At 42.4% G+C, this 24,500-nt stretch overlaps 1 protein-coding gene and 1 non-coding gene across 2 annotated transcripts in view; both read right to left on the reverse strand.

Moving 5' to 3' along the window:
- The window catches only part of SF3B3 (splicing factor 3b subunit 3), a 53,800-nt gene that overhangs the window by 19,015 nt on the left and 10,285 nt on the right, over positions 1-24,500 (reverse strand). The window contains exons 5-11 of the mRNA XM_005592497.4: positions 24,023-24,164; positions 20,892-21,004; positions 17,585-17,722; positions 16,849-16,952; positions 12,765-12,930; positions 9,434-9,529; positions 5,564-5,636 (exon numbers count right to left, since the gene is read on the reverse strand). Of these exons, the coding sequence (XP_005592554.1) occupies positions 5,564-5,636; positions 9,434-9,529; positions 12,765-12,930; positions 16,849-16,952; positions 17,585-17,722; positions 20,892-21,004; positions 24,023-24,164 (832 nt within the window). The remainder of the gene's footprint in view (positions 1-5,563; positions 5,637-9,433; positions 9,530-12,764; positions 12,931-16,848; positions 16,953-17,584; positions 17,723-20,891; positions 21,005-24,022; positions 24,165-24,500) is intronic.
- Positions 17,954-18,044, reverse strand: LOC123570721 (small nucleolar RNA SNORD111). Its single transcript, XR_006694971.2, has one exon. It is a non-coding gene; the product is annotated as a small nucleolar RNA SNORD111 (small nucleolar RNA).

Below are 24,500 nucleotides of genomic sequence, written 5' to 3' on the forward strand. Positions count from 1 at the left end.
AGAAATGAACATAAGCTCTAATTAATAAAACAGAGATTACTTAAGCCTCTGTGACACTAACTCATTCTAGGGTTGGAAGCTGAGAATCCTAGTCCCAGTGAGAATGATGTAAGAAAACTAGATAACCAGGAAATGGGGGGTGGGGATTGTTTATATTGTTATTCCTTGACCTGTCTGGTTTTTCACTATTTAGAAACAGAACAATTGTGTGGTCGTGAGCAATCCTATTAGAATTTGCTTCTTCTAATTAAATGTGGTTGAATAAACACTAACGAGTTTCTCAAGGAAGTCAGACGACTTGAGGTATACCAGAAACCCTCAGTTTCTTCTGCAGATCCCATAAAGGCCATCTATTTTCCATGTATCTCACCCTACAACATACAACAGCTTCTGCCAGTGTCCCCATCCAGTACCATGTTTGGCATAAAGCTTGATAAATGTTGACTAAAGGCATGCTAATTTTTTAAAAGAGTTGAGATTTTCCTCCTTTACATTTGAATTTTTGTATCAACACCCCCTCACCCAGAAATCAGGTAAAAAAGGGACAGAAGAAGACAAGGCACCACACAATGTAGTGGCTACCTCACTCCTAGCAGTAGGAGCTATAGGACCCTGTCTGCCTAAGCACTTGTCAAGAGCTCAATGCCACAGGGCTGGTCCACCCAACCACATGAAGGGCATACTTTTGGTTCTGATGACTTCACATGAGATTCAGCTGAATTAAGGTTACTAGATCAGTTCTGCAGAATCAGCATTCTTTACAGAAGCAGGAGTCAAGTGAAGATGTTATCATTCGACCGGGCATGATGGCTCATGCTTGTAATCCCAGCACTTTGGGAGGCCAAGGTGGGCGGATCACCTGAGGTCAGGAGTTTGAAACCAGCCTGACTGACAGGGTGAAACCCGTCTCTACTAAAAAATAAATCAAATAAAATACAAAAATTAGCTGGGTGTGGTGGTGGGCATCTGTAATTCCAACTACTCGGGAGGCTGAGCAGCAGAATTGCCTGAACCCGGGAGGCAGAGGCCGCAGTGAGCTGAGATCGCCCCACTGCAATCCAGCCTGGGCGACAGAATGAGACTGTCTCAAAACAAACAAAAAAGAATATGTATCATTGGCATGGCCAACAGTAGTGTTCTGCCCTATTAGCAGGACAGAAAATCAATTTAACGTGTTGCACAACAGGCACTTCTTAACAGAAATAAATGTAATTTATGAAGTTGCTTCACATATAGTAGGATAACTACTGTTTCGTGAAATTTTTGTTTCAGTTAATATTACATATATATGTACGTACTGTGGTGGCTGAAAAACAAGGATTAAAGATCTTTCCCAATGGGCCTGCTCTAATGGTTAGACCAGGAATCCACAGAGTAAAGGTTCAATTTCCAAATCATAAGGAATAATATTGGACAAAAAGATACTTGGTTTTTGGTTATTTTGCTAGAACTGTCAACATACATCAAATGCTTTGGGAACGTCTCATAAGGTGGCTTTGTAAGACTAAGCACCACTCACTATCATAAAACAAGTAAGGACATGGTTATCTCTGAAATGGATGGCTCAGTAGCTTACAACAAAACCAAAATCCATCCCCATGTAACACCAAGTTTGGAACCTTTAGTCCAGTTCTCAGTTTTTATACTAGAAATTTTTGTTGTGTAAAAATAACAGAAGTTGTTTAACATTATATGAATACAGTATCATTTACCATGTTCTCATTACTGAAACCTAACAACCTTAAAAGCTGTGTCAAAGCAAATTAAAGCCAAGCAACAAAAGGCTGTAACTGGTCAGGATTCCTGGTCTCGGATCTTCACCAAAAGGAAAAAGGGACCTTCCAAAAGACAGACCATACAACTTTTGACTTTCATGGGAGAGAAGGGAGGAGGGGTGCCTTTCCTTTGACCAAGACTTCAGACTACTCAAACATAAAAGAGAATAAATGCTCAGTGAACTTAAATAGGGTCATACTTTTGCTAGACAATTCAACAAGTAGGAGAGTCAACGACGTCTCAAAGCTACTTTACATCACAGATTTCCTCAAAATAAACACTGCCCTGTGACTATCAAGCACACTGTAACTTCTACCCCCCTTCCTTCTATAGTGAAGAAGACTTGCAGTAGATTAACTCTTATGTACTAGAGTGACTGCAGATTAAAGTTGGAGTTCAAGCTGGGCACGGTGGTTCAAGCACTTTGGGAGGTTGAGGAGGGAGGATCATTTGAGTTCAGGAGTTCAACACCAGCCTGGGTAACATAACAAGACCCCAACTTTATAAAAACTTATTATTATTTTTTTTTTTTGGAGAGAGTTTCACTCTGGTTGCCCAGGTTGGAATACAATGGCGCGATCTTGGCTCATCACAACCTCCGCCTCCCAGGTTCAAGCAATTCTCCTGCCTCAGCCTCTCTAGCAGCTGGGATTACAAGCATGTGCCACCACGCCCAGCTAATTTTGTATTTTCAGTAGAGACAGGGTTTCTCCATATTGGTCAGGCTGGTCTCAAATTCCCAACCTCAGGTGATCCGCCCACCTCAGCCTCCCAAAGTGCTGGGATTACAGGCGTGAGCCACCACACCCAGTCCACAAAAAATTATTTTTAAAAAAACATTGGAGTTCAGAACAAAGCCAAGCTTTAGTCAAGGTAAATGACTAGGAACTGTACCATCCACACTACCCTTTTCTAACGAATGTAAGTCTCATGTGAAAAAACAATAGTTCATACCTCAATAAAGAATCTATCAGGGTATGAGAATGTATCTTTAGGTCTCAATTCAACAGGGCTCTCATCTGTCTGAACACTGCTGAGGACCCCAGAGGAGGGAATGCTTTTCTCTTCTACTTGCCTTAGGATTTGAGGCTCAATCAGCAGCTCACTCCAAAAGGTAAAGTGAGTGACCACCCAGATACCTGAAGCTCCAGTAACTCACTCTCACTTCATAGACAAGGGAATCTGATACTTATCTTGCTTCAGCAAGTCCTGAATATACTCAAAAGCTTTCTCCAAGTCCTGATCTTTCGGTCAGTACACCTGGAATGTACAACTCCAAGAGAGTATGAAGCTAAAGTTCTCTAGCTAGAGACTCTTTTAGCTTAGTAAAAGGCAAATTAACCATACATGACAAATTCTGTGGGAGAAAGTAGAGAGGCAGACTCCTGCCTCAGACCATCTGATGCACAGGCAGACGGTGTGCAGCACTATTATGCCCAGTGACATCCAACTGCAGTTACCCTCTGAAAGACACCATCAGGGCAGCCTCAATATTATGTGCAGGTCCCTCTCCTTGGATAAACTATAAGACCCCACAATCGACCCTAGCAGTAGGTACACACCTGTGGTGATCAGCACCTTCACCAGCCACCTGTGGAAGAGAAAAAAAGGCTTGGTATTGGTAGTGTGCATCACCAAGTACCAGCCAAGGTTAGTATTTGCCTGGAAGACTGCAGCATGTGCGGGAAGAAGGAATGTTCACTCAATAGTAAGTGGGGGTATCTGGAAAGTGAGTGAACCAAGAGAACCCGACCTGTATTTACAGGTGACTCCCAAATTACAGTACCTAAAGAGTAAAATTTAGTAGGATATAGTCCTTTCCAAGACTTCTGACATTTAATAAAGGAGAAAAATGTTCAACTACATAATGCAACAAACTGCCTATCACTGACTTAGCAAATGCTGTCCCTCTAAAGAGCCTGTCCTGACCTTCAAACACATGCCCTGTCCTTTAACCCCTCCCAGCAATGTACCTGTGCCTTTCACCACATTCACAACACACAACAGTTCTGTATACTTGTCTTGTTTTTTAGATGGCAAGTGCTCTGAGGCAAAGATTCTTTGTTACTGAGTACATGGTGGGCACTCAAACAACTAAATTTATCCTGAAAGAAACCACCAAGATCCACAGAATCTCACTGCAGTTAATCAAAATGGTCATTTGACTGAGATTCAGGAGCCAGGATTTTCTATCCCCATTACTCAGACTGTATCTTGAGACACTCAACCCCTGTAACTTCCTGTCTTCTTCATAGAAGTGAGAGTTAACCTTTCTATAAACCTAACTCTATTTTCTTTTTCTTTTTTTTTTTGAGATGGAGTCTCACTCTCTCACCCAGGCTGGAGTGCAGTGGTGCGATCTCGGCTCACTGCAACCTCCGCCTCCCAGGTTCAAGCGATTCTCCTGCCTCAGCCCCTTAAGTAGCTGGGATTACAGGCGTGCACCACCACACCCAGCTAACTTTTGTATTTTTAGTAGAGATGGGGTTTCACCACGTTGGCCAGACTGGTCTCAAACTCTGACCTCAGGCGATCCGCCCACCTCGGCCTCCCAATGTGTTGGGATTACAGGCATGAGCCACCGCACCCGGCCCTAAATCTGTTTTAAAATAAGTTTATTTAAAAAGTTAAAAGGAAAAAAGAAGGAGCACAATAGGTTATCTTAAAACACATTTCTAATTCAAACAGTCTAGACAATGCTTTTCACGGCCATAATGTCAACAAGCCACCAAACCAAAGTAAAACACCAACACGGACCAACTTCTATGTAGATATTACACACAAAACCAGGTGCCTAATAATTATCTTTTCAGCTTATAAGCCTATCCATTTCCTATTCACATTTTTCCCTTTCTACTCAACTTGGATATGATTCAAATGCCTATAATGAAAGTTAAATCCACAAAAGTGAGTATTCTACTAATAGTAAGTTGTTTTCCTCCTCCATGTTTCCCAACTCCTTAAAAAATCTGTTTCATACAGGCAGAATATCTATCAGGCAGAATTACAGCTGTTTTATTGAAAAAGCTGTCTGCTGGCAAGGATGATCTTACTCACCCATCCCATATTCCTGAGAGAACAAGAGAAAAACATACCTCCAATGTGAATCAAGGGAAAAATGAGACTGAGCTTTCTTTCTATGAGGCTGCAATTCAAGTCTTGTCACAAGACTTCCCTGTTATTGCACTAACTACTAGGCATTCTCCTATTACTTTCAAAGTTTTAGGATCAGATGACCATTTACATCCAGGAGCTCAAACTCCCTTCTCCTTTCCCATCCCCGCTTTTCCACTCACACTAAAATTCTAATTCCACTCAATTCTACTCTGCTTTCCTTAAGCACTAGCAAGACTGACTAACAAGGTTTCCCAAATCTTAATTCCTAGAACACCACCTTGAATTTCACTGTGGTTTCAAAACAATTTAAAAGAATATAGTTGAAGAAGAATGAAAAAGCACAACTTTCCCTCACATCATACCTCTTACAGATGAAACCAGTACCTTTATGAATATAAAGTCAACATCACATTTGACAGCTCTATGATACTGAAACCTATATGTACTAAAATATAACAGCCAACCTATGTCCCCTCTTTCCCACCTGCACAAAAAGAAATGGTAGGTGAAGGCATCCTGAAAGAGCCTCAAAAATGGTGTTGGGCCAGAAAGTTTCTGGTATATGGTGCTAAATGAAATGATACAGAAGTATTAGGAACACAGCCTTTTAAGCCTTCTATGTCAATGGCACCCAGACCCTCATTTTGACTACTGGGAAAGAGCTGCTTACCTTCAATGTGTCGACGCACTGTCCAGACAGCATTGGGGTTACCGGGTAGCTCAGAAACAGCCATTTCTGACACCTGACAGGAGAGGAGGGAAGCCACAGATCCAGTGAGCATGCAACTGAGCTACCTGCTTACAATCACATCAAAAAATAAGGTCTCAAAGGCAGGGTTCACAATGTATGCTGGATTTAAAAGATGAAACCACCTAGTGAAAGAAGAATCTAAGAACGAAACAGGCTGGAGACGGTGGCAATCCCCATGACAGTCTTAAGCAAAAGTCACAGGATGTCTGAGAGGGTACAACTGCTGCAGCCAAAACCATACCCCTTTCCTTCAAGTACAACATGCCTTGATCATCCTCAGAACAGCAGTAACCACTGGGAATGAATCAGGCCATCTAAATTAGCATCCCGTTTCTTTCCCTAGCTCCTGTAAGGCCAAACCCCATGTGGATCAATTCAAATGCCAGCTCCTGTAGCAAAATTATTCCTTTATCTCCTTGACTGGCAGTCAGTCACCTCTCTCTTCCATGAGCACTCATAGAAATCAGTCCACCGGCTGGGCCCAATGGCTCACACCTGCAATCCCAGCACTTTGGGAGGCCAAGGTGGGTGGCTCGCCTGAGATCAGGAGTTCTAGACCAGCTGGCCAACACGGTGAAACCTGTCTCTGCAAAAATATAAAAATTAGCCAGGCATGATGGCAGGTGCCTGTAATCTCAGCTATTTGGGAGGTTGAGGCGGGAGAATCGCTTGAACCTGGGAGGCGGAGTTGCCGTGAGCTGAGATTGCACCATTACACTCCAGCCTGGGTGACTGAGCAAGACTCCATCTCCAAAAAAAAAGAAAGAACACAGTCACCACCTCTTAGGGCACTAACTGTTTTGTCTTTCTATGCGCCTTAAAGTCAGAGTGAATGATTCTCTACATGTCCTATAGGTTCTCAAACATAAGAGTAAACAAAACATCTAAGCCAAATTCAAAATGATCTAGAAGGGAAAACTGAGTGTGGGTTATACAGGAACTCACTTTACTATCTTTGCAATTTTTTTATAAATGTAAAATCATTATAAAATTAAAATTACTAAGTTTTTAAATGATCTAGAGACAATAAACTAGCCACTTATATACAGCATGTAACCTACATCTTATAGGAAGAACTCATGTATATTCACAGAAGGACTAGCACTTTTCCTAGTTTACTGGTATAATTTAATTAGAAGGAAGATCTAAGAACTTCATCAATAAAATTCAACTGTCAATTATGCTACACTCTATACCAAACGTAAAACTGTCAGTCACCCTGGCTCAATTGAGACCACAATCTAGTTAGATAACAAGGTGTAACAAATAGACATACAGGAATAAAGCAACGTTCAACAATTAAAAACAATTTTTTTTTTTTTGAGATGGAGTTTCGCTCTGTCGCCCAGGCTGGAGTGCAGTGGCACAATCTCTGCTCACCGCAAGCTCTGCCTCCCAGGTTCATGCCATTCTCCTGCCTCAGCCTCTTGAGTAACTGGGACTACAGGCGCCTGCCACCACAACCAGCTAATTTTTTTGTATTTTTAGTAGAGACGGGGTTTCACTGTGTTAGCCAAGATGGTCTCGATCTCCTGACCTCATGATCCGCCCGCCTCGGAAAATATTTTTATACATAACAAAGGTGTGTCTATAGATTTGAAGTGGGGAGAGAAATACCAGGAAACTAAAAAATGATGATTCTTGAGCCCTTTATCTCTTACACTGTACAAAAATTTTCTGTTAATGCACATATGCACTTTTTTTTGGAGACAGTCTCGCTCTGTCGCCCAGGCTGGAGTGCAGTGGCATGATCTCGGCTCACTGCAACCTCCACCTCCCAGTTCAAGCGATTCTCCTGCCTCAGTCTCCTGAGCAGCTGGAATTACAGGAACCCACCACCACTCCCAGTTCATTTTTGTAGTTTTAGTAGAGAAGGGGTTTCACCACGTTGGCCAGGCTGGTCTCAAACTCCTGACCTCCGGTGATCTGCCCGCTTCAGCCTCCTAAAGTGCTGGAATTACAAGCGTGAGCCACCGTGCCCAGCTGCACGTATGCATTTTTTTGTGTAAAGCGCTAGCTTTCATCATATGCTCACCAGGATCCAATGAGAAATAAGTAACTAACGAATCAAGAGCAATGGCTCTTGGCCAGGTGCGGTGGCTCACGCCTGTAATCGTAACACTTTGGGAGGGTGAAGTGGGAAGATCACTTGAGGCCCAGGAGTTCAAGACCAGCCCTGGCAACATAGCAAGACCCTGTCTCTACCCAAAATAAATAAATAAATTAGCTAAGCGTGATGGCGCACACCTGTAGTCCCAGCTACTCGGGAAGCTAAGGTGGGAGAACTGCTTGCTTGAGACTGGGCGTTGCAGGTTACACTGAAGCAAGGTCTCACCACTGCACTCAAGAAAAAAAAAAAACACACACACACACACACAACAGACCTGTGGCTCTAAATTGGGTCTGAGTCATTGAAATTTTGGTGAACTGATGATATATTTTGGCAGAGACAAAACATTTTCAAATTCCCTGAAACAGCAATGTTAACAGCTAACATTTATTGAACACTTCATGCCGTATCTTAAGAGCTTTGTAGGTATCATCTCATTTAATTCACACAATTATTTATGGCAGGTACCAGTATTAAGTCCATTTTACAGAAGAAACAGAAACTTAGTAATAAGTATTAAGTGGTAACGCCAGAATTCAAAACCCAGATTATCTTGGGCGTCTTCCAATAAAAATTTACAGAAACAGGTAGCAGGCCTCTTGAGAGCTCAGTTTGCCACTCCCAAGCTCTCAAAACAAACTGTTATAGGAAGCTTTTTATTTTATTCCTAACAAGTTCAAGTGCAGGGCCCTCACTAGAAGGCATTAACATTAGGACTATGATACACAGAGAATATGGGATCCAAGAAGGTAACTTTTAGTGTCCACCTTACCTAAAAAGCCCAGCAATAAAAGATTCACTAAATAAATTATGATCTACCCACTTTGGGGAAATATTGCAGAAACACTAAAAATTATGACACTTGGCCAGGTGTGGTGGCTCAAGGCTGTGATCCTAGCACTTTGGGAAGCCAAAGCAAGCAGATTGCCTGACTCCAGGAGTTCAAGACCAGCCAGAGACTGGTCTCTACAAAAAATACAAAAATTAGCTGGATGTTGCGGCACATGCCTGAAGTCCCCAGTTATTCAGGAGGCTGAGGTGGGAGCATCGCCTGATCCCAGGAAGGTCAAGGCTGCAGTGAGCCATCATGGCACCACTGAATTCCAGCGTGGGACACAGAGTGGGACCCCCATCGCAAAAATAAATGAATAAATAAAAAGTATGCTATTTAACAGTATATAGTAATAAGGAATAAATTTAATAAGATACAAAAACATATATAGCATTGACACAGTTGATTTAACTAAGACTAGATGTATAGAGACAGCTAAATGTTCCAAATAGATTTCCTAGCCTCCATGTCATGACTAGTGACCACGTGGGCTATCATGCTAACAAGTTAAGGAATAGAAAATAGCACAGGCTGGGCACAGTGGCTTACACCTGTAATCAACACTTTGGGAGGCTGAGGCAGGACAATCACTTGAGCTCAGGAGGTCAAGGCTGCAGTGAGCCAAGATTGTGTCATTGCACACCAGCCTGGGCAACACAGTGAGACTGTTTCAGGGACAAAAAGAAAGAAAATCTCAAGTATAAACTTTGGGGAAGTCAGGGAGAAAGAACATACTTTTTCACAGACACCTTAACTATGTCTTTGACAACATCAGAGTAAACCCATAAACTACTTTGTCAATGCTTCCCTCCAAACCCTGCAGATTATCTAGAAATTGCAATCTTACCTCAAGTCCATGTCTTAGTACTCTCAGAGATGATCGGGGTCCCCTACCACAAGCCACATACAGCTGTGGAGTATCTTCATTGGCCAGATCAGCTATCTGCACAGAGAAAGTTAGAGGAAGAAACGTCTACAGTGCTGTTTTCAAACACAATTCTGATTCTCTAGTATCCCAGACATCTAGCTGCTTTCCAAAACAATTATCTGTTGATCAACATGTGAAAAGAGGTGAATCATCTGTATTATAGTTTTGACAAACTGGACACGTCAAATGAAAATTCTTTACTCTCTCTGCAAAGCAATGGAGCCTACCGTAACATAGATGTGCATGTGAGTACTGAGGGTATACAGCCTTTACTCCAATCTCCTAAAAGAAATTAACTCACCCATTTTAAGTGTATCATCTTATTATTTATAAAGCCTCAATAAAGCACATCTGTTTTCCACAACTTTAAAAAACATTTTGCTATTCTGAATCTATGTATATTTTCATGTGCATTTTAAAATATCACTCATTAGCTGGGTATGGTGGCTTGTGTCTATAGTCTCAGCTACTGAGGAGGCTGAGTTGGGAAAATCGCTTCAGCCCAGGAGGCTAAGGCTGCAGTGAGTCATAACTGTGCCACTGCACTCTAGCCTGGGTGACAGAGTGAGACTCTTATCTCAAAAAAAATTTAAAAAATAAAACAAAACAAAACAGTAAAACATTCAGATCAGATCCAGATGCTTCAGGCTAGCAAAAAGATCCATGGCAGAAATAAATGTGAAGAAGCCCTGCTATAGACACTTTAATTTCCCATTAATTTTATTTTTATTTTTTATTTAAGACAGAGTCTCACTCTGTCACCGAGGCTGGCGTGCAGTGGCACTGTGTCAACTCACCACAACCTCCATCTCCTGGGTTCAAGCGATTCTCCTGCCTCAGCCTCCTAAGAAGCTGGGATTACAAGCACCCACCACCACGCCTAGCTAGTTTTTATATTTTTAGTAGAGATGGGGTTTCACCATGTTGGCCAGGCTGGTCTCAAACTCCTGACCTCAGGTCATCTACCCGCCTCGGCCTCCCAAAGTGCTGGGATTACAGGTGTGAACCACCGCGCCCAGCCTTTTTTTTTTTTTTTTTTGGAGACGGAGGCTCTGTTGCCCAGGCTGGAGTGCAGTGGCGCAATCTCAGCTCACTGCAAACTCCGCCTCTTGGGTTCACGCCATTCTCCTGCCTCAGCCTCCCAAGTAGCTGGGACTATAGGCGCCTGCCACCACGCCTGGCTAATTGTTTTGTATTTTTAGTAGACAGGGTTTCACCACGTTAGCCAGGATGGTCTCGATCTCCTGACCTTGTGATCCGCCCGCCTCGGCCTCGCAAAGTGTGGGGATTACAGGCATGAGCCACCATGCCCGGTCTTTTTTTTTTTTTTTTTTCTTTGAGACGGAGTTGTTGCCCAGGCTGAGTACAATGGCGCGATCTCGGCTCACCGCAACCTCCACCTCCTGAGTTCAAGTGATTCTCTTGCCTCAGCCTCCCAAGTAGCTGGGATTACAGGCATGTGCCACCACACCTGGCTAATTTTGGTTTTTTTGTTGTTGTTGTTGTTGTTTTTAGTACACGAAGGGTTTCTCCATGTTGGTCAGGCTGGTCTCAAACTCCCAACCTCAGGTGACCTGCCCACCTCGGCCTCCCAAAGTGCTGGGATTACAAGCATGGGCCACCATGCCTGGCTAATTTTATTCTTGATGAATAAACTATTTACACACATTATTTATTCAAATTGCAATGAAGGTGGAAAAATCACTAATAATCAAATTAGAAATTAGTCACACTTGGCCGGGCATGGTGGCTCACGCCTATAATCCCAGCACTTTGGGAGGCCAAGGCAGGCAGATCACGAGGTCAGGAGATCACAGTGAAACCCCGCCTCTACTAAAAATACAAAAAATTAGCTGGGCGTGGTGGCAGGCGCTAGCAGTTCCTGCTACTAGGGAGGCTGAGGCAGGAGAATGGCATGAACTTGGGAGGCGGAGCTTGCAGTGAACTGAGATCACGCCACTGCACTCCAGCCTCCTGGCTGGAGTCGAGACTCCGTCTCCAAAAGAAAAAAGATCGAGACTCCGTCTCCAAAAAAAAAAAAAAAGAAAGAAAGAAAAGAAGTTAGTCACACTTATTTTCTGTTGTCCTCAAGACTAATCATTTCTCAGAAAGGAAGAACAAAGCAATTAATTTCAGATGGGTGTAATTAAACCTGTCTGAATGCTGATTTGTTTCCCCAGTACCCAGTGAACAAGCTCCTCTCCCATCAGAAGTGTGATTAACTACACAGGTGGTCCCTAATGGTCACTCAAACCCTGGCAATTGAGGATGCAACAGCATGATCAAATTCCTGGCTGTCACAACTGAGCACCAGCAATGAGAGACACAATCTTCATTCTGTGCCACTGCAGGTTCCTCCTTGAGGTGGTGATTCAAAACTTTCTGTTACCAACTGATCCCAATGTCTCAGAACTATTTTAAAGAGGAACCGTGGTAAAATGAAGTAAATACAGCTATATGTAGACTTATATGACAATAGGTCAACCACAGAATACTGTGGAGTATATGACTCCACTTTTTTTTTTTTTTTTTTTTTTTTGAGACGGAGTCTCGCTCTGTCACCCAGGCTGGAGTGCAGTGGCCGGATCTCAGCTCACTGCAAGCTCCGCCTCCCGGGTTCACGCCATTCTCCTGCCTCAGCCTCCCGAGTAGCTGGGACTACAGGCGCCCGCCACCTCGCCCGGCTAGTTTTTTTTTTGTATTTTTTAGTAGAGACGGGGTTTCACCGTGTTAACCAGGATGGTCTCGATCTCCTGACCTCGTGATCCGCCCGTCTCGGCCTCCCAAAGTGCTGGGATTACAGGCTTGAGCCACCGCGCCCGGCCATGACTCCACTTATTTTAAAAAGAAAAAGACAGAACACATAAACATATACATGATTCTAAATGCAGATAAAACACCTGGAAGCAGTTACAAGAAGTTGTTAACATAAGCAATATGGTTCAATGGAGCGGACGGGTGAGAAGATTATAGGGAGGACTTTTACTTTTCACTTTTTACATGGTCTGATTTTTTTCCTCCCCAGCAAGCAGTACAGGAATATGATCTGAATTTTTACATTAAACATGAGTTTCATCATTATGGGAAAAAAAGCCCAAGGACTTATTAACGGTTTTTTATGCTCACGCTTCTACCTCTAACTGCTTTACACACTGGCGAGTTCAAGGAAATACTAATAAAGCTATTTCTTAGACTAGATCTCAGTTTAATTTTAGATTGATTGTGGAAGGGACTGGAAAGACCCACCAACCTGGCAAAACAGAATGGGAGAGAGGCTGTCCAACTCATCAACCAGCACAAGGTTTTTAAGTGGTCTTGGCTGAAAAAAGAATGTGTCTCCTTCTTCCAGAGGCATGGCTGATGAAAACTCAGGTTCTTCATCATCATCTCCAAGATGTGCAATTTGATATAAGTAACTGGGAAGAAGCAGAGAAGAGAAACTTTCGGTAACGAGTTCTCTGCCTGACGATAATGTCTGACATCAATATAAAGCACAAGCTATTTGATTATATTAAGATACTACTGTTGTTATTTTTAGGTGTTAACATTAAGTAAGATAGCTAGGATTTGTTTCAAAACAATTCAGGGAGAAGATCTGGGAAGTGCAGTGAGTGTTTTATTTACAGCACAAGCAACAAAGAAAACACAGATAAACTGGACTTCATCAAAATTTAAAACTTTCATGCATCAAAGGAAGAAAGTAAGATGACAACCCACCAAATGAGAGAAAATATTTGCAATTCATATTTCTGACAAGGGTCTAGTACCCAGAACACATAGAGAACTCAAATACAAGAAGACAACTCTTAAAAAATGGGCAACGGGATTTGAATAGACATTTCTCCAACAAAGATACACAAATGGCCAATAAACACAAAAAGATGCTCAACATCAGCCGGGCACGGTGGCTTGCGCCTGTAATTCCAGCACTTTGGGAGGCCGAGGCAGGCGGATCACGAGGTCAGGAGATCGAGACCATCCTGGCGAACATGGTGAAACCCCCTCTCTACTAAAAATACAAAAAAAATCAGCCGGGCAAGGTGGCGAGCGCCTGTAGTCCCAGCTTCTCGGGAGGCTGAGGCAGGAGAATGGCGTGAACCCGGGAGGCGACAGAGCTTGCAGTGAGTGGAGATCGCACCACTGCACTCCAGCCTGGAAGACAGAGCAAGACTCTGTCTCAAAAAAAAAAAAAAAATAGATGCTCAACATCACTCATCACCGGGGAAAGGCAAAGCTACCACTTCATACCACCACTGCATACCTAGCAGGATGGCTATAATCACAAATGTGGAAAACAAGTCGGCAAGGATGTGGAGAAACTGGAGCCCTCATATACTGCTGTTGGGAATGTAAAACGGATGTAGCTGCTTTGAGAAAGTTTGGTGGTTTCTCAAAAAGTTAAACACGGAATTACCATGACCCAGTAATTCCACTCCTACATATACACTCAAAAAAATTAAAAATGGGGACTCAAATAGGTATTAGCACAGCAACATCTACCACAGCATTACTCCCAATAGTGAAAGGTGGACACAATCCAAGTGTACATCAGCAGTAGAATGGATAAACAAAATACAGTATGTACAAACAATGAGTAATTCTGCCATAAAAAGGAATGAGTTCTGACACAGGCTACCAAAACATGAATCTCCTTCTTTTTTTTTTTTTTTTTTTTGAACATGAATCTTCTAAATATTATGCCAAGTAAAATGAGCTAGATACAAAGGGACAAATATCAGTCAGGCACTGTGGCTCAAGTCTGTAATCCCAGCACACTGGGAGACTGAGGCAGGTGGATTGCTTAAGTCCAGAAGTTTGAGACTCTACAAGAAATACAAATATTAGCCAGGCATGTGCCTTGCTAATTAATAGTCCCAGCTACTTGGGAGGCTGAGATGGAAGGTTAACCTTGAGCCTGGGAGGTCGAGGATGCAGCAAGCCGAGACTGTGCCCCTGCACTCCAGCATCCCAGAAAACAGAGTAAGACTCTGTCTCAAACAAACAACAACAACAAAAAAACCCAAAAAGCTAAGAAGGCTCGGCTGGGCACGGTAGCACACGCCTGGAGTCCCAGCACTTCGGAAGGCCAAGGTGGATGGATCGCTTGAGGTCAGGAGTTTGAGACCAGCTTGGCCAATATGGCAAAACCCTGTTCTCTCCTAAAAATACAAAAAAAAATTAGCTGGGCATGGTGGCACACACCTGAGTCCAAGCTACTCAGGAGGCTGAGAGAGGAGAATCGTTTGAAGCCAGGAGGTGGAGGTTGCAGTGAGCTAAGATCACTGCACTCCACCCTGAGTGATAGAGTGAGTCGATCAAAAAAAAAAAAAAAAAAGGCCCAAAAACCTGAAAGGTAGGTGTGGTGGTTTAAGTTTACAATCCCAGCACTTTGGGAGGCCAAGGGGAGAGGATCGCTTGGGTCCAGGAGTTCGAGACCAGCCTGGAAGACATAGTGACACCCTATCTTGATTTAAAAATGAAAGAAAAAAGTCACTGAGGAGTAAAAGGCATTTTATTTAAGATTGAGAGAATAGCTAGAAACAAGGCAGAAATGGCACAAAATCCTAGACAGTATTTTAATTATGAAGAAACTGAGCACTAGATTAGTAAAGTGGTATGACTACACTTTAGCAGATACTGGCAAGACCATGTCACCTTATCTTGTGTAACTTGTAGTCTTAGACAGTGGTCTTAAATTTGAGGCTAGAATTCAGATTTCTTCCATTTGGCAATGAAAAGCCACTTACGATTATGATACAGGGATAGGGGAAATTATTTATTCAAGGTTGTCTTGTCTGCTGGATTAGATGATGCTACAAAAGGCTGAGTTTTACAGGAAAGGCAATGAAATAAAAAAACTAGTGAACTAGTTCAGATTAGCATTACGAAAAGGGGGAAGAGGTAAAAACAGAACTTAGCACATGACTGAAAGCGGTGGACAATAAAAAAAATTTGAGATTTCACATTTTAGTTGCTATAACTAGTCTATTAGACACTAACAGAAATAGTGAGGATGGGAGGGCTGCTGATATGGGTGGGCAGCTAAGCGCTGGTAAGCTTCAACCCTAGATAGGTACCTGTCAAGTGCTTATGGAACATCTCTTTAATAGTAAGTATTTCATTTTTTTATTGAATTTTTCTTTTTTGAGACGGAGTCTTGCTCAACGCCCAGGCTGGAGTGCAATGACGCGATCTCGGCTCACTGCAACCTCCAACTCCCAAGTTCAAGCGATTCTCCTGCCTCGGCCTCCCAAGTAGCTGGCATTATAGGCGCCCGCCACCATGCCCGGCTAATTTTTGTATTTTTAGTAGAGACAGGGTTTCACCATGTTGTCCAGCTGGTCTCGAATTCCAACCTCAGGTGATCTGCCCACCTTGGATTCCCAAAGTGCTGGGATTACAGTCGTGAGCCACTAAGCCCAGCAGTACTTAAGTATTTCAATAAGTATTTATTTGATGAAATGGCCGGGCGCGGTGGCTCACACCTATAACCCACCCACTTTGGGAGGTCGAGGCGGGCGGATCACCTGAGGTTGGGAGTTTGAGACCAGCCTGAGCAACATGGAGAAACCCTGTCTCTACCAAAAATATAAAATGACCTGGGCGTGGTGGTGCATGCCTGTAATCCCAGCAACTCAGGAGGCTGAGGCAGGAGAAGCGCTTGAACCTGGGAGGCGGAGGTTGCAGTGAGCCAAGATCACGCCGGTGCACTCCAGCCACAACAAGGGCGAAACTCCATTTCAAAAAAAAAATTATTTGATGAAATGTTCAGCCAAAAACTCAGAAGAGACATCAAATCTAAAGATAGTTCTGGAGATACCCACAGAGGTACTGACTGAAGCCACTAAAATAAAGGAAGGTAAGACAAAGAAAGACTCTAAAGGGAGAAAACAAACTTTTCTTTTGAAAGAACTAACACATTCTTGTGAAAAGCTCCCTAAGCCTCAAAGTCACACCTTCCTACTATCAACCCTTTTTTTTTTTTTTTTTTTTGAGATACAGTTTCATTCTTGTTACCCAGGCTGGAGTACAGTGGCGTGATCTCAGCTCACTGAAACCTCCACCTCCCGGATTCAAGTGATTCTACTGCCTCAGCCTCCCGAGTAGCTGGGATTACAGGTGCCAGCCACCACACCCAGCTAATTTTTGTATTTTAGGTGGAAATGGGGTTTCACCATGTTGACCAGGCTGGTCTCGAACTCCTGACCTCAGGTGATTCACCCGCCTCGGCCTCCCAAAGAACTAGGATTACGGGCGTGAGTCACTGCACCCAGCCTCTGCTGCCAACTTTTATCGCAACCAGGGTGAACTAGGGTAACAGAAGGATTACTCACTGGTTTCCAAATTCTGATGCTACAAAAAGGAATCCTGTTTTAAGCACACACATAGCAGCAGCAACTGGTACAGTATCAAAATACTTGAGCCGGATCTCAGTAACCTGGCGAGAAAAGAAACATTCTGGTGTACAAACAAGTGAAGTGAGCCCCATATTATAAGATAGCACAGGCTGAGTAGCAAATAAAATACTGTATTTCATATCTGACCAGGGGACAGCAAACTCCAGCTCACGGGCCAGTCATGTCAATTATTACTGGCTGTGGCTATCTTCGTACGTAACGGCAGAGTTGAGTAGTTGAGACGGAGACTACGTAGCTCACAAAAGCTGCAAATATTTACTATGTGGCCTTTACAAAAACATGTTTGCCAATTCCTGATCCAAACAGCTACCTAAGAAATTGCCCAACTATTCACAGAGCTCGTCCATAAGATAAAACTAGTTAACAGATCACGTTTATTACCAGTTTTCAGTAGAAACAGAGACCTTTATCTTCTTCACACCAATTATTACCACCTAAAAATAATCACTACAAGTGGCATTACCACTCTTATATTGTATGTAAGATTACCAGACAAAAAAATCTAATAACCAGAGAGAAAAATCTATACTCATATACCGGTTCCAAAGGCAACTACTTTCCAATTCCCATTATTTTAACTTGTAAACTATTACCTGTCTTGCCTATCTCATCTCATAGAGTAGCTGTACTGGTCCTTCCATGATCTACTTACCATATCTTCATCTGTCTCCAAAGTGATCTTAAAGATATCTCCCTGCTCAGTTTGAGCCAAAAAGAAGAACATCGATTTGGTCTTATGGGTTGCAGAGCAAACAAAAATCATTCCTCTTTCAGGGTCATCCAGGTCATTCTAGCAAAGTCAAAAACACAAACACAATCGACGTCTTAGAAATGGGTACTTCTTAGTTCTGGAATTCAGCACTTTACCAATAGGGATTACACATGACATTAAAGGCCTAAAGGCACAAGCTTTGATCCAGAGTGTCCTGCCAGCCAGAACACTGGAACTCCACAGCTCAAAATTCTCCTGCTACAAATATCTAATAAACTCTGGGTAACCAAAAGAGTCCCAATTTCACTACAGCCTGATCAGATCCATAAGGCAAAAATTATCTCCAGAGAAAAATGTCTGAGAAGAGACATGAAATTTAAAGAGTCATCATTTCAGGCTGTGAATGAAGCACTGCTCCATCCAAACTACCGTGTTCTACATCAAATGCCTGATTCCTAAAAGGCACCTTCTTAGATATGATTTTGAATTTTTTTTCTTTTCAAGACAATGTCTCACTATGTTGCCCAGACTGGTCTCTAACTCCTGGGCTCAAGGGATCCTCCCGCCTCAGCCTCTCAAGTAGCTGGGGATCAGAGGAACACCACTGCGCCTGGCTTGCGTTTTTTAACGTTTTCAACAGTTTCTATTTCTCTCACCGAGTAAGTTCGGCAAGAATTTTAGACTTTATTATTGCAAAGCCAAGTACGGTGCCTGGCATAGTTAGGTCTCAACGTCTAATTAACTTACTGACTTCCCATCCCTTAACAAGAAGAATTTAACTTGCCAAATTTCTTCTAAGGTTTTCTAATATTGATGGAATCTTACATACTACGTATTAAATTAAATCCTAAAGTTCAACTCCAGGACAGATAAATATTTAACAGCAAATAAATAATCCAGGGGTGAGGGGAGAGATGGCAATAACTGATTCAAAGGATCCACGCCAAAACCACTGGGTGAAAAGACGCTGGGGAAGAGGGATATTCACTAATCTCAGGAAGAAGGATATTTACTAGTCTCAGGATGAGGGACATTCACTAGTCTCAAAGATCACCATCAAATTCCATTATCAGTTACCAAAAAAGAAAAGACACCATTACAATGAAGACAATGGGCAGGCACCACCTTAACAAAGTGACCAAGTTAATGTCTCAATCAGATAAACCAACATTATGGACACACAATGTGTGACATAGTGGAGAACATATATCACCTATACATCACCCCCTCTGCACTTATTATATCAAAAACATTAAACTCAATATAATCATGAGGAAACGGACTATGGGACAGACTATAAGAATTAGCTGGCCAGGCACGGTGGCTCAGGCCTGTAATACCAACACTTGGGAGGCCGAGACAGGCAGATCAAAAGGTCACGAGTTCGAGACCAACCTGGCCAATATGGTGAAACCCCACCTCTACTAAAAATACAAAAATTAGCTGGGCATGGTAGCAGGTGCCTGTAGTACCAGCTACTTGGGAGGCTGAGATGGATCACTTGAGCCTGGGAGGTCGAGGATGCAGTGAGCCAAGACTGCGCCACTGAACTCGAGCCTGGGCAACAGAGCAAAACTCCACCTCAAAAAAAAAAAAAAAAAGAAAATTAGCTCAGACTGGCAGGGCGCCTCATGCCTGTAATCCCAGCATTTTGAGAGGCCAAGGCAGGCAGACAACTTGAGGTCAGGAGTTTGGGACCAGACTGGCCAACATGGCAAACTCCGTCTCTATAAATACAAAAAGGGGACCAGGTGCGGTGGCTCACACCTGTAACCCCAACACTTTGGGAGGCTGAGGCGGGCGGATCATGAGGTCAGGAGATCGAGACCACGGTGAAACCCCGTCTTTACTAAAAATACAAAAAGTAGCCGGGCGCATGGCAGATGCCTGTAGTCCCAACTACTCGGGAGGCTGAGGCAGGAGAATGGAGTGAATCCAGGAGGCAGAGCTTGCAGTGAGCCGAGACTGAGCCACTATTCTCCAGCCTAGGTGACAGAGCGAGAGACTCAGTCTCAAAAATAAATAAATAAAGCGGGGCATGGTGGCTCACGCCTGTAATCCCAGCACTTTGGGAGGCCGAGGTGGGGGGATCATGAGGTCAGGAGATCGAGACCATCCTGGCTAACATGGTGAAATGCCATCTCTACTAAAAATACCAAACAAAAATTAGCCAGGCGTGGTGGCGGGCGCCTGTAGTCCCAGCTACTCGGGAGGCTGAGGCAGGAGAATCGCGTGAACCCAGGAGGTGGAGACTGCAATAAGCAGAGATAAAAAATAATAATAAAATAAAGAAATAAATAAAAATTTAAAAATACAAATACAAAAAATAAAAATACAAAAAAGATTAGCCGGGTGTGGCAGTGAACGCCTGTAATCCTGGCTACTTGGGAGGCTGAGGTGGGAAAACCACTTGAGGTTGCAGTGAGCCAAAATCACAACACTGCACTCTAGTATGGGAAACAGGGAAACAGAGCGAGACTCCATCTCAAAAAAAAAAAAAAAAAGGTGAGAGGGAAATATCCCAAACTAAGGGAGACTAAAGGCCAATTACAAAGGAACTTTTTGGGATGACAGAAATATGAATATGAACTAAACATAAGGTAACGGTACTACACAACATGTTACAATTTCTTGGGTATGATATTGGCAATCTGGTTCTATAGGAAAATGTCCTTGTTCTCGGGAGTCATCTCAGAAGATTATTGGAGTGAGGCATCATAATGCCTGTAACTTCTTTTCAAATTGCTTAACCTAGAAAAGCATATGGACATATCATGAAAAAGAAAAAACAAATGTAGCAAAATATTAATAACTGATTAATCTAAATGACAGGCATGTGGGAATTCATTGTTCTATTGTTTTTAAACTTTCTGTATTTTGGAATTTTCAAAATAAAAATGTTGGAAAAAAACAAGCAAAACAGAATAAAAGGCAACCTATCTCTAACAAATATGCCTGGTTTCTCCAAACTAGAAACGTTCAGGAATTTCAAATTAATAACTGTCCATAGGTTCCTCTGAAATAGATATTAGATTAGTTTTGATTCCCTTTCTAAACGAATTTGTTTGGCTTTTACTAAAATATTTTAGCAACTTTATTAAAAACAACATTTATGTCCCTGTCCCGGGGTCACTGAATTTTTTTTTTTACTTCACAAAAAAACTAACTTGGTAACAAACTAAGAGACTACACTGTAATCACAAAAATTAAAACACAAATCTCTCTCTTCTCATATCAAAGATCTTACCCGCCTCCTGGGAATTGGACAGCGGATATCTGGCTGATCACCAAAGTTCTTGTAAGTAATATAGTTTTCAGAGCAGATCAGTACTCCACTTGGGCCATCTGACCCTCCTGGAACTGTGAGAGAAAATAAAACTTAGCAGGGACTTTGATATAGACATGAATTTCTTCAGCTTTCAATTCCTCCTCTCTTTCAGCACAACTTCATGATGGTAATGTGCCTAATGCTAAGAAACATTTCAAGTGTTTCTCCTCCCTTATGCTCATGGTAGATAAGGATGAAGCATAGTTTGTGTTTACATAGAAGGTCTGATCAGCCTGGATAACGTATCCAAATGTTTACCTTCAACCCAAATGCAGTTCTCATCTTCAGATGTATAATACATCAAATCACCTATTGGACATGGACCTTCCACCGGTATTTTTAAAATACAGTGTGTTCAAGCCAGGCATGGTGGCTCATGCCTGTAATCCTAGCACTTTGGGAGACCAAGGAAGATCACTTGAGGTCAGGAGTTCGAGACTAGCCTGGCCAACATGGTGAAACCCCATCTCTACTAAAAATACAAAAATTAGCCAGGTGTGGGAGCACATGCCTGCAACCCCAGCTACTCAGGAAGCTGAGGCAGGAGAATCACTTGAACCCAGGAGGTGGAGATTGTAGTGAGCTGAGATGGCACCACTGCATTCCAGCCTAGACGACAGAGTACGACTTCATCTCAAAAAAATAAATAAATAAAATAAAATAAAATAAGCAAAATAAAGTAATAGGTCAATCGCAGTGGCTCACACTTGTAATCACACCACTCTCGGAGGCCGAGGCAGGAAGATCACCTGAGGTCAGGAGTTCGAGACCAGCCTGGCCAACATGGTGAAATCCCATCTCCACTAAAAATACAAAAATTAGCCAGGCATTGTGGTGGGCACCTGTAATCCCAGCTACTCGGGAGGCTGAGGCAGGCGAATTGCTTAAACTCAGGAGGCTGAGGTTGTAGTGAGCCAAGATCATGCCACTGCGCTCTAGCCTGGGTGACAGTGCGAGATTCCATCTCAAAAAAATAAAAATAAAATAACAGTGTGTTCATAAACAAACTCAGGTTCCTTCCCAACCCTGCTGTACCTCCTAGATTCTCCACCTTAGAGAATACTACCATCAACTAACAGACCAAACCAGATACCTGAGTATAATCCTTCAATTCTCTCTCCTCCCACAGCCCTATTGATTCTACCTCCATAGCAGCTACCAGTATCTCTTAGTTTAATGTCCTGATCAGTCTCCTGCCTTCAGTCTTAATATCCTCCATTTCATTAGCCAAAGTATAAGCAATTAATCTAAGGTTGTCAATCTATCAGATTATTTCCCTACTTAGAATCCTTCAGTAGCTTTCACCCCACCCCTACTCCTATCCCAGTCCCTTAATTAAATCATAATGAGCTTTTAATTATTTGAATGAACCACGTTATTTCTTGTATTTAGGCTTTTGTAAATGCTGTTCCCTTTGCTTACAACTGAAACTTCCTCTCCCACTCCAACTGCACCTAGCTAACTCCTAACTAGCCCTCAGGTTTCAGGTTAGAGACTCCAGCAAGCTTTCTGTAACACATTCCTTTCCTTTCCCTGTTTAGGGATCTTCTCTGTGCTATCATGGCATTTGGCACAGTTTCTGGTAATTGGTTATTTATCTGTATTCACCACTAGACTCAATCTTGCATAAAGGCGGCACCACATCTAATTTTTCACCACTGAAGTCCCAAGATCCAGCAGATGGACTTAGCACATACTGATTGCAAAGGCTCAATAAAAATGTGTTGAAAGAATGAAAAAGCCCTTGTGAATGAAAGGTATGGTAATATGTTACAAGTAACGAGATGTGTAATCCACTTTCCGTAAGTCATCTGCTTAACGTATTAACAATCTCTAAGATTAATACTCAAAGTGCTGTCCTTTATTTTTATTCTCCAATATCTTCCCCAAACATCTTATTTTAGACATCAATTCAAGTGCAAATGATTCAAAATAGAACAGATCAGTTTTCCCCAAGCCTGCTGAAATGCAGACGACCACAAATGTAGCTGCACTCCTTTAATCTTTTAATATAATGAAATAGTAATGTGGATTTCCCAATGGTGAACTGATTTCCAACTATGAACTGATTTCCAACTGTGAAAGTATTTTCCATCTTTTAGCTCCTCCAAAAACGTTACTTAGCTATGTGCATTTAAAACACTGAATCTGATTTGCTGGAATGTTCGCTTTTCTTATCTACAACCATATGAACCAGCCTGCAAATTTTTTTTGTTACTGTCCATCCAGTTTCGATATTGTAGTCATACTAGACTCACAGAGTGGTACAGTAGCATTTACTCTTTTTCTACTCTGGAGAAATCTGTTTTACTTTTTTTTTTTTTTTAATATTTATTTTTTCATTGAGACAAGGTCTCACCTTGTTTCCCAGGATGGTCTCAAACTCCTGAGATCAAGTGATCCTCCTGCCTCAGCCTCCTAAAGTGCTAGGGTTATAGGTGATGAGCCACTGCGCCCAGCCAAGAAACTTATTTTAAAACAGAATACATATATGTCCCTCAACAAAAAAATAAAAGCTTTCCTGAAAATCCTGGACCTCAATCTTCTGGGAGTGACTTTGGGCTACTGCTTCAATTTCTCTAATGCTGGTCTATTGAGGTTCTTAATTTATTTTTGGATCAATCTGGTAATCGTCTTCAAAAATATTTCCATTTTGTTTAAGTTTTCATAATCACAGGTTTTATCTTGTTGGGTTTGTCCATTTCATTTGGCTTTTCAAAGAGCTAGGTTTGAAAGAGGGGGAAAAACTGACTACAGTCAAACTGTCACAACAACTAATAGTAATAAATATTCCAAACCGACTGCTCCCTTCAACTTCTCTTCCCTGCCCTCAGTAGGAAATGAGTTATTAAGGAGCTAAACACTCTTTATCCCCAACACTTTTTAAAATCACTCCACCACATGAACTTCTAACCTGTCCAAAAGATAGACAAGGTATTCAGGTTCACAACAAATGGATTAATTCCCAAACCCTTTAAGTAAAACCTATTAGGTTTGGGCATAAAATGAACCAAGTAAAAGGGTACAAAGCAGCTCTGAAAGAAAAGTACCTGTAATAAGGAAGTTGCCGTGTTCCTCCAAAGGTTCACTGTATTTTCGGACCACATGATTTAAACCAAGGTCTAGCTCATAGAAAGTAAGTGTCTGCTGGGTATTAGCTGCTGCTTCCCCTGTCGGATCATTGTCTGCTTCCTACAGAGAACGGTGGCATAAAAACTAATCAGCAGCATAAAATCGAAGATCTAGAAAGTACATCAGGACTCCAATTTACAAATGAGAAAACAGACGTCCACAAACGTCATTTTTTTTTTTTTTTTTGAGAGACAGGTTCTCACTCTGTCACCCAGGCTGCAGTGCACAGTGGTATAATCTTTTCTTTTTTTTTGAGGTGGAGTTTTGCTCTTGTTGCCCAGGCTGGAGTGCAATGGCACGATCTCAGCTCACCGCAACCTCCGCCTCCCGGGTTCAAGCGATTCTCCTGCCTCAGCCGCCCGAGTTGCTGGGATTACAAGCATGCGCCACCACGAC

This window comes from Macaca fascicularis, chromosome 20, assembly GCF_037993035.2.
Source record: "Macaca fascicularis isolate 582-1 chromosome 20, T2T-MFA8v1.1".
Classification (NCBI taxonomy): Eukaryota; Metazoa; Chordata; class Mammalia; order Primates; family Cercopithecidae; genus Macaca; species Macaca fascicularis.